The sequence below is a fragment of the Lolium perenne genome, chromosome 3, assembly GCF_019359855.2.
Source record: "Lolium perenne isolate Kyuss_39 chromosome 3, Kyuss_2.0, whole genome shotgun sequence".
NCBI lineage: Eukaryota > Viridiplantae > Streptophyta > Magnoliopsida > Poales > Poaceae > Lolium > Lolium perenne.
The window spans coordinates 26,949,623-26,959,839 of record NC_067246.2 but is presented as its reverse complement, the minus strand read 5'-3'; the positions used below and the strand labels follow the sequence as shown (position 1 = coordinate 26,959,839).

The 10,217-nt window shown below is 47.6% G+C and overlaps 2 protein-coding genes across 2 annotated transcripts; both read left to right on the top strand.

Annotated features, from left to right (window-relative positions):
* The first annotated feature begins 5,421 nt into the window (after nt 1–5,421).
* Nucleotides 5,422–6,522, top strand: LOC127341016 (horcolin-like). Its single transcript, XM_051366784.2, has 3 exons — nt 5,422–5,602; nt 5,706–6,134; nt 6,238–6,522. Exons 1-3 carry the CDS (start codon nt 5,447–5,449, stop codon nt 6,475–6,477), a joined length of 825 nt encoding a protein of 274 aa, XP_051222744.1. The 5' UTR covers nt 5,422–5,446; the 3' UTR covers nt 6,478–6,522.
* Nucleotides 6,523–7,037: 515 nt separating this feature from the next.
* Nucleotides 7,038–9,050, top strand: LOC139837828 (uncharacterized). Its single transcript, XM_071827122.1, has one exon. It carries the CDS (start codon nt 7,038–7,040, stop codon nt 9,048–9,050), a length of 2,013 nt encoding a protein of 670 aa, XP_071683223.1.
* The last annotated feature ends 1,167 nt before the right edge of the window (nt 9,051–10,217 follow it).

The following is a 10,217-nucleotide window of genomic DNA, read 5'->3' as shown; positions in this document are numbered from 1 at the left end:
TCAGCCGTGGGGAGGTTCACGTTGCCCCACGACATTGGGGCGCCGGCCTCCCAGAAGATCTGCGCCACCACGACGGTGACGTAGATCCGGTCGCGCATCGGCGCCGGCGGCCCCATGTTGAAAGCCGCTAGCGCGGCACGCCGACTGCTGCCGGCCTCATGGTCATTCGCTGATGGCTCGAACTCGCGCTTCGGGGCCATGGCGGTGCAAAAGCTCGAGCTCGAACGTGCGTGCGGAGTGGAGCGGGAAGTGGGGATTAGATAGGGACAGCCCCCTGATGCGTGTAGTTGACACGTCCGTTGGGAACCCCAAGAGGAAGGTGTGATGCGCACAGCGGCAAGTTTCCTCGCAAGAAACCAAGGTTTAATTGAACCAGTAGGAGTCAAGAAGCACGTTGAAGGTTGATGGCGGTGGGATGTAGTGCGGCGCAACACCAGAGATTCCGGCGCCAACGTGGAACCTGCACAACACAACCAAAGTACTTTGCCCCAACGAAACAGTGAGGTTGTCAATCTCACCGGCTTGCTGTAACAAAGGATTAACCGTATTGTGTGGAAGATGATTGTTTGCAGAAAACAGTAAAACAATTATTGCAGTAGATTGTATGCGATGTAAAGAATAGGACCGGGATCCACAGTTCACTAGAGGTGTCTCTCCCATAAGATAAACAGCATGTTGGGTGAACAAATTACAGTTGGGCAATTGACAAATAGAGAGGGCATGACCATGCACATACATATTATGATGAGTACTATGAGATTTAATTGGGCATTACGACAAAGTACATAGACCGCTATCCAGCATGCATCTATGCCTAAAAAGTCCACCTTCAGGTTATCATCCGAACCCCCTCCAGTATTAAGTTGCTAACAACAGACAATTGCATTAAGTATTGCGCGTAATGTAATCAGTGACTACATCCTCGAACATAGCACCAATGTTTTATCCCTAGTGGCAACAGCACATCCATAATCTTAGAGATTTCTGTCACTTCCCCAGATTCACGGAGACATGAACCCACTATCGAGCATAAATACTCCCTCTTGGAGTTACAAACATTTACTTGGCCAGAGCATCTACTAATAACGGAGAGCATGCAAGATCATAAACAACACATAGATATAAATTGATAATCAACATAACAAGTATTCTCTATTCATCGGATCCCAACAAACACAACATATAGAATTACAGATAGATGATCTTGATCATGTTCGGCAGCTCACAAGACCCGACAATTAAGCACAATGGGGAGAAGACAACCATCTAGCTACTGCTATGGACCCATAGTCCAGGGGTAGACTACTCACTCATCACTCCGGAGGCGACCATGGCGGCGTAGAGTCCTCCGGGAGATGATTCTCCTCTCCGGCAGGGTGCCGGAGGCGATCTCCTGAATCCCCCGAGATGGGATTGGCGGCGGCGGCGTCTCTGGAAGGTTTTCCGTATCGTGGCTCTCGGTACTGGGGGTTTCGCGACGGAGGCTATTTGTAGGCGGAAGGGCAGGTAAAGAGGCGGCACGAGGGGCCCACACCATAGGTCGGCGCGGCCAGGGCTTGGGCCGCGCCGCCCTATAGTCTGGCCACCTCGTGGCCCCACTTCGTCTCCTCTTCGGTCTTCTGGAAGCTTCGTGGCAAAATAGGACCCTGGGCGTTGATTTCGTCCAATTCTGAGAATATTTCGTTACTAGGATTTCTGAAACCAAAAACAGCAGAAAACAAAGAATCGGCTCTTCGGCATCTTGTTAATAGGTTAGTTCCAGAAAATGCACGAATATGACATAAAGTGTGCATAAAACATGTAGATATCATCAATAATGTGGCATGGAACACAAGAAATTATCGATACGTCGGAGACGTATCACTCCCCTCTCCATTCCACATTTAATATGACTCGCCCGCCGACAAGTGGGCCTAGGAGGCGAGCAGGCGGACGCGCGAGGACGCCCCGTCCCATCAGCGCCCACGCAAACCTGAGCTAGATTTGGGCCAGGTTTGGATGCGCGGGGGCGGGGTGGGTCGACGCGTTGGAGATGGCCTCATTGCTATTGGCATTAACACAAACACCTAACCTGCAACGCTGCTCCATTCCCTCCAACTAGCCGCGTAGCGACACCGTGCTGGACGTCGGTTGATGTAAGTAGTAGTGCAGTTGGGCACTTGTGCAGGACCTCGCACGCCTAGATAGCTGGGGCGACGCATTACAACGCGCCGACGGAGTTGTTGCCGTGGACGATTTCTTAAACGACGCGAGCAAGGAGTCGGCGGAGACGCATGTTCGTGGCGGTCCAGGGAGGGACTCGAATGGAGGTGGAGTGACCGTGGTGGACGAGGCGGGGGCGGGGAGGGTCGTTGCTGCATGGGGAGGCGGAGTCGAGAGAAGCTGGGTTAACAGCCACGAGTACGTCGTGGTCGTGGCAACTGCCGGAGCTGGAAGTGGATGTGGAGTTCGAGAATCGGGAGCAGGCCAGGTACAGGGAGGCCTCCGAGTTGGAGCTCTCGCGAGCTGCGGTGCCGACGCCGGGCCGCTAGACGCCTGCCCTCCGTTGCTCCACTAGAGAAGGAACTTCAGATATATCGCCGCCGCGGAGCTTGAGCTCATCGTTGTTCTTCCGGGAGGCTAGCTAGGGATGCAATGATTATAACTGCTTCAGGCGAGAACGGCAAAGCGGTCGGTAGCGAAGAAGACAGAGAAATACATTAATGAGAGAGATGAACATGGCACGTGGGCCACGGTAATCAGTGAGACACATGTAATCCCGGATGGGATCTGTCTTATTTCCAGTGCGGCAAACTAGTTTTAACAGGTTCATGGTTTAGATTGACCGGGATTAATAAGTAGAGGGTGCTGATTTCAAGGATCAATAGTTGAGGGTTTGATCTCCACATCCACTACGAATTTAAGGTTTAAATCAGACTTTACTCAATCCTAAAAGTTAAATTTTTCACCCGTCCCTTTATCAGTATATGTTTTTGAAGCCATCGGACGAGTCATCATATGACTCGTTATCTCCTTGGTCTCCTCATAAATAGGAAAGATTCTAGGTATTAGTTAAGATCCATCAAGGCTGCAGGTCCTCACGTCCCCATTCCCTACGCCGCCGTCATGTATGCTATTGGTGCAATCGACATATCTCGATGCTTTTTTCCTTGAATTCAATCTATTTCTTTCCTTAAAAGTCAAGCGAACCTCAATCACCTGGACTAGGACGAGGGGCGTGATGGAGCCGTCGCTGGTGTATTGTCCCGTGAACCTCAGCTACTGCCATGTGCCCGGCGACTGATCGGCACACGCTTCGATCAGGGGCATACATGATCGATGCCGGTTCAGTTTGCCTCGCATCAGCGCTAGCAAAAAAGATGGCTAGCTGTTCATATGAGTAAGGCGTACAAAAAACACATGTGGTTCCTGCGGCTGTTGTAGAAACCAATGAAGCGCATGGGCGAGCAAGCTACATGTTTTATGGCGGCGGGAGGTGGAGATCACACAACAATATGACAGGGCCAGGCGCCCAATCTTCTGCTCGGGCGTTCCTAATCTCAGGTGAGCTTCTGCTGATTTAAATTCGTTGGGATATTTAACAGTGTTTGGAATTGAGCTGGCTCTTCGTACATGAAAGCATTGATTTGATCTTTCCAATGCCAAAACCGGCTGATATACACTCCCTAAAAAAATTAGCGAGGGATTTCAGCTGCAGTCTGGCTATGCCGCAAGTGCAAGTAAGTTCCCCTCTACTTGATCCATTAAGCCACCCCTGCTGAAGGTTAGTGAATATTCGTTCAGCTTATTTGGTATCTAATACAGTTGGTGAACAAAAGTTTGCTGCACGACAGATCGAGAAAGTGGTATTGTTTGCTAGAACAAGAAATATAGAACATGAAAAACAATTTAACTTTCTTAATAACTTAATAATTGCAATTTGGATTGGGACAAATTTATGTGAGATGATACAAATTCGACCCTTGGTTTCATCATATATGTTTAGATGTTTTTATTTTGCTCTCCAACCATCAGCACTCAAAATTCCCATCTATACACGTAAGTGTGCCATGTGTTTGACGAAGTGAAGATTAGAATAATAATTCTCACTGTCAGATGCCCTATGTGCCTTCTTTTGTTGAGAATAATAATTCCCATCTATGATTTGTAAATGTGCATATAAAATGTTTTTCAAATGTGTTTTTAATGTACTATTTTACTAACTAGCACGTGCAGGTGCACGGGTTGCTGACTAGTAGTGTCATAATGGAGATTATATATGTGTCTCTAAATCCCACATAGGTACTCCCACCATACCGTTTTACAGGGCAATTACGTATTTCGAGAAAAAGTTTAACTGTAAATTTGGTCAACAAAAAGTAAGATATAGTAGCATGCCATAAAAATTACACCATTGGAAACTCCTTTTGAATATGAATCCAATAATGGTATAATTTTTTATGGTATATATCTTATTTTTTGTTGATCAAATTGTAGTCAAACTTCTTTCTCGAAATGCGTAATTGCCCTGTAAACCGGTATGGAGGGAGTAATAGAAGTTAAATAGGTGATTCTTACTTGGTATATCTATTAACGAGGAAAAGTTGTTTAATTATTCTTTAGTTTATACAAAATGTTACATTTCCAGGGTTCAGAGATCATCTAAATTGCAACGATATGTTGCTCTGGTATACCCCTCATTCTTATGTCAACCACAATATGAAGGTTTTCATAACTATAGGTATACTAATAACATTAACCATACTGATATAACATATCATAACAAATATAGCTCGATTTGCTGATATATTGCAGAAAACACCACCCGTAATTGCTGACAGAAATAATATTTGACATATAATTAAAGACGACTAAATATGCTACCCATGTATATCATGTTTTTTACCACATCTTTGGTGTAGTTATATGATGGTATTATTTTTTATTACATAATGTGATAATTATAAAATCATAAGTTCATTCCTTGGACCCTTTTAACAAAATAAAGACGATGCCCACGCATTGCGATTGCGACCGTGCTAGTAGTATTTAGAAAGTCATGTACTCCACTGATGTAGCCCAATATATAACTGAGCCACAATTTGGGCACGTGAATAGTACCGGCTTGTCACACGACATAGATTACCCATCTTGGCCCTCAAAAAATAATTTCCTGGACTTCCACTGTCAGCACAATTGTACGTGCACGCTCTTAGTAGAAATCAATTCGCTGGCCTGCATGCCGTGTATACTCCCTTGTGCAAACCGATGTGAAACAAGACAATAAATCCTGTTTTCTGGACAAGGAGGGAGACGTAATAACCACGCACGTTGGATAGAAGACGAAACAACTTGGCTAGCTACAGCCGGTCCATCTTCCACTGCCACGTCGCTATATATTCCATCTGCTTCCGGCTCATCCCATAACCTCCCACACGCAGTAGGCAGTGCTCATCAGAGGCGCCAGATGGAGAAAACCGTCGCGAAGACGATCGTCAAGGCTGACCCGCAGCGGCATCTCTGCGTGAGCACGTCGGCCACAGCCGAGTTGATCGCCGTCGACAATCCGGAGGCTTTCAGCTGTCCCAAATGCCTTCAACGGCTCAAACCTCCAGTATTCCAGGTATATACGTACAACACATCTGCGTTGCAAGATCACCTGCTCGGTTTAATTTGATACTCCTACATCCCTTATTGGATCTGACGATTTGTTACCCGCGGTGAAGTGTGGAGCTGGGCATCTTGTCTGTTCCTCGTGTCACGACGAGCTCCAACAAAAGAACAAGTGCGCGTCGTGCTTCTTCAAAACGGAGTACACGCGCTTCTTCCTCCCCACGGAGTACACCCGCTGCAACGCCGTCGAGCGCATCCTGCAATCCATCAGTGTCGCCAACCCCAGCGCCATCACCGGTGTGAAGATGATCTGCCATGAGAAGGAGGAGCCCGAGAAGAGGCAGGGAGGCCTTGTGAAGATGGGCCCTTGCGGCGGCGGCGGTGGGGGCAGCTGGAAGACGGACGTGTGCGGCATCAACCGTATTGTGAAGCTGCGCGTCCGTCATGGTGGGGCGGTCGATGCCTTGCAGGTTTTACACGAGCGGCACGGCCTGAAGGAGTGGACCAAGAAGTGGGGTGGAGCTGGAGGAAAGCGATCGGAGGTACTAATGCTCATCACATAGTTTTTCTGGATTTTCGGAAATAAATCACCTGTGTGAAACGCCTTGGCGGTGGCGGTGACGATGATGCATCGATTTTTCTCAGATCTGTTTGGAGCCGGAGGAGTACCTCACCTGCGTGAAAGGACACATTGGCCATTACGACGGCTGGTTCATCGTGAAATCGCTTACTTTCGTCACCAACTTGCGCACTTTCGGGCGATACGGGAAAGCAGAAGGCCTGCCGTTTCAGCTCCCTGCAGCCGGCGGTAGAATTGTTGGCTTCCACGGTCGCTCCGGCAGCCTCCTCGACTCTCTTGGCACATACGTCAGGATGGACGCCTAACCTTTACTACCCTTTTCTTTTTCTGAGGGATCTTACCATGTCTACTCAAGGGCTTAGATCCTACTACTGCATTAGCAAATGTAAACGTTCCTGTGCATCGTCACTGAACGATGTAGACACACTGCTGTCAATTTGGACAATCCATCTCCAAATATCATGCCTGTTGCAGTACATGTGATTCTTGTGTTGGTGATTTTATGGCCTATTTTAACTTTTGCAGATTAAGTAAACAACTTAGTCGTAAATTTTATAATCTCCTACTCACAAATTTTCTAGTTGATAGACCTCAAGGTACAAACCAAATTGACCACTGCAGAAATATGTGGTTAGAACAGATCAATATTTAGCTATTTATGCAATGAAACTGGCAAGTGTACTGCATAGTACTTACAGAGTGTCTTTACATCAGTCGACTGATATTCTGTTAAGTCAGAGTACATGGATTTCTCGTCACTCTCTTATATGTCCCAGCCTATTGGGCCGAGTGAGCAGCAGATAAACAAGATAGAGCCTTCGTATCGGGCCAATATAACAAACAACAGGCAAGTGATGAGGGTGCAATGCAAGTGAATACTATTCTGGAGAAATACTGTAATGCCTCGGGACAGCGGGTGAATCTGGATAAATCCTCGATTTTTTTCAGTAAGGGCTGCACGGAGGCAAGAAGACAGTCGGTAAAAAACATTCTGAACGTCCCTAATGAGACCCTTAATGAGAAGTATTTGGGTATGCCATCTGATGTGGGGAAGTCCAAGAATGGTGCGTTCAAGTATCTGAAAGATCGCATGTGGAAGAAGATACAGGGATGGTTGGAACAACTTCTAGCTTCGGCGGGGAAGGAGGTTCTTATCAAGGCTGTGGCTATGGCGATCCCAATTTTCTCCATGTCTTGCTTCAAGCTACCGAGAGGCCTGTGTGAAGCTATCAATGCAATGCTCAGGAGCTTCTGGTGGGGTAACAAGGATGGGAAACGGAAGACCTGCTGGGTGTCATGGGAAACAATGTGCTCCCCTAAATTCTCCGGGGGAATGGGCTTCCGCGACATCGAGATTTTCAACTTGGCCATGTTGGCGCGCCAAGCCTGGCGCATACTTCAGAACCCGGCTGCCTTGAGCTCTCGTATTCTGAAGGCGGTGTACCACCCATCCTCTGATTTCCTTGAGGCGAGCCTTGGCTCTCACCCATCTCAGGTTTGGAGGGCGATAGTGGAGGGAAGAGATGCCATGAAGCAAGGCCTCATAAGAAGGATCGGCTCGGGGGAGAATACGCATGCATGGAACCAAAATTGGTTGCCGCGTGATCATATGCTCAGGCCCCTTGCTCGCCTCGAGGCTGTCGGAGATCCCCCGGAGCGGGTGTCTAGCTTCATTGATGCCACGAATGCGACGTGGAATACCGAGCTACTCCATACATGGTTCCTTCCCATGGATGTGGAGGTGATAAAAACCATACCTCTGTCAACCCGGCGTCTCGAGGACAGATGGGCATGGCACTATGATAAGAAAGGGGTTTTGACTGTGAGGTCCATGTATCACCTCCTTGTCAATACGAAGAAGCGAAGGGAGGACTGGCTTGATGGGCGAAGTGCAAACTCAGACACCAGGAGGGACAGTATGGCATGGCGCCGACTTTGGTCTGCAAATGTGCCCCCCAAAATACGTGTCTTCTTATGGCGGCTGGCGCACCAATCCATCCCTACGGCGGATGTTCGCTGCCGACGGAATATGGCTACGTCGAGTGCATGCTGCCTGTGCGGGGCGGCTGATTCCTGGCGCCATTCCCTTATTGACTGCGCAGCTCGGTGTGTTTGGGCTTTGGCTGATGAAGGTGTTGTGGAGCACCTGTCCAAGACTGACACTCCAGTGGCTAGATTGTGGCTAGCGGAGATGACGGAGACTCTCTCGCAGGACGACTTCACCCGCGTGGCCATCACGATGTGGGCGATATGGTATGCGAAGAGGAAAATTATATATGAGGAGGTTTACCAAAGCCCCCTCTCTACCCATCTTTTCATCGAAGGATTCCTAAGGGACCTGGCTATCCAGAAGCCGAGTGAGGGAAGAAGGGGAGCTCCGAAGCCGGTGCACCCGAGGTGGATACCACCGGCACCGGGATGCGTGAAGCTAAACGTGGATGCAGCGATGCGGAAATCTTCTCCGGGAGGCGCTGTAGCTGTGATCTGCAGGGGTGAGGCGGGTGATTTCATGGGAGCCTCAACACTGACGCTGGAAGGGATCACCGACCCGGCGACTATGGAAGCTATCGCCTGTCGGGAGGCCATGGCGCTGGCTCATGATCTTATGGCGGACCGTGTAACGGTTGCGTCTGATTGCTTGACAGTCGTCAACGCTATCCACAGCAATTTTGCTGGGAGTTTTAGTGTAGTTATTGATGAGATTAAGGAAGCAGCAAAATCTTTACCGCTGGCTTCGTTTAGACATGAGAGTAGGGAGTCAAATAAAGAGGCTCATAGACTGGCACGCTCCGCCACATCCAGCGGATTGGGACGTCGGGTTTGGTTTGATCAACCACCTGATGGTCTTTGTATCAGACACTTTGTCATGAATGAATAAAGTGCCATGTCGTTTCTCAAAAGAAAAAAAAAACAAACAACAGGCGGAAAATGCATGTTCAAATTTTCTATAGGGCTGGACTAGGAAAATCGGATTAAAAAACAGAAGTCTGTCGGATGGACAATGCAAAATAAGGGAAACAAATGCAAGTGTTCCATGTAAACATATGGAACTTTAGTGTTTTGAAAAGTGTTACTAGTGATTATATTAAAAAATACAAAATTATATTAAATGTGCACCTCGTTTGAAAAACCACTTGTTAATTACATGTTTTTTGTGGAAAAATGCAACTTGTACCACAAACCTTTGAAAAGCGCGCCTTATATTGCAGTTGGTTGAATTGCATATTTCTTGAGAAAAATACAACTTGCAGCCGGTTGAGTTGCATGTTGGAGTCGCCAACAAAGGAGCCTAAGGAAGATTTTCAGTCCACGATAAATGGGTTTCCACTTGTGTGCTCTTCACCCTATGCTTAAGCAAGGTGATCTGCAAAAAGAACTGAGCTTTCCATTCTTGGAGAGTAGGTCTGACATTCTTAAAATCCATCTACACTAGTAGAAAAATGGGCATCCATCTAAGCCTTTAGTACCGGTTAGGGGGCATTAGTACCGGTTCCAGGGGTGGGACATCTATACCGGTTCGTTAAGGCTCTTTTATACCGGTTCGTGTTACGAACCGGTATGAAAGGGTTTCTGCCCAGTTTCCAGGCGGAGGTAGGGCCAGGGCTGCACCTTTAGTACCGGTTCATCTAAGGAACCGGTACTAAAGGGTCCATGCCTATATCAGCGCGCGCCGCCCCGCCCGAGCCCCTGCATCTCATTCTCCAATTCTCATCCTCTCTCACATTTCCAAATATTTTGCACCTCTCACACTCCAATAATCTTTATTTTTCTCCACCATTTTAACAAGATTAACGACATACATCTATCCAAGGGTTAGCAATATCATCCTTTCTTCCGGCGTTCCTAATTTAGCTCATTTCTTTGGTAGCTTTAACTCGTACTATTTTTCTAGTGCTAGCAAGGTGTTCGATGAAATGCCTAAGTTAGAGATTTTATTTTTTTATATGCAATTTGAGCTGAAATTATGGTATGTTTTGTAGGTTTTAATTAGTATCATCCCCGTCCTCACCGCCGTCGATCGCCAGCGTCGTCCCCTAGCCGGCAC

Excerpts from the sequence above, each read along its gene's own strand:
- LOC127341016 (XM_051366784.2), top strand. The coding sequence starts at position 5,447 with ATGGAGAAAACCGTCGCGAAGACGATCGTCAAGGCTGACCCGCAGCGG. Across the intron at positions 5,603-5,705 it reads TCAAACCTCCAGTATTCCAG|TGTGGAGCTGGGCATCTTGT; the intron begins GTATATACGTAC and ends CCCGCGGTGAAG. Across the intron at positions 6,135-6,237 it reads CTGGAGGAAAGCGATCGGAG|ATCTGTTTGGAGCCGGAGGA; the intron begins GTACTAATGCTC and ends GATTTTTCTCAG.
- LOC139837828 (XM_071827122.1), top strand. The coding sequence starts at position 7,038 with ATGCAAGTGAATACTATTCTGGAGAAATACTGTAATGCCTCGGGACAG.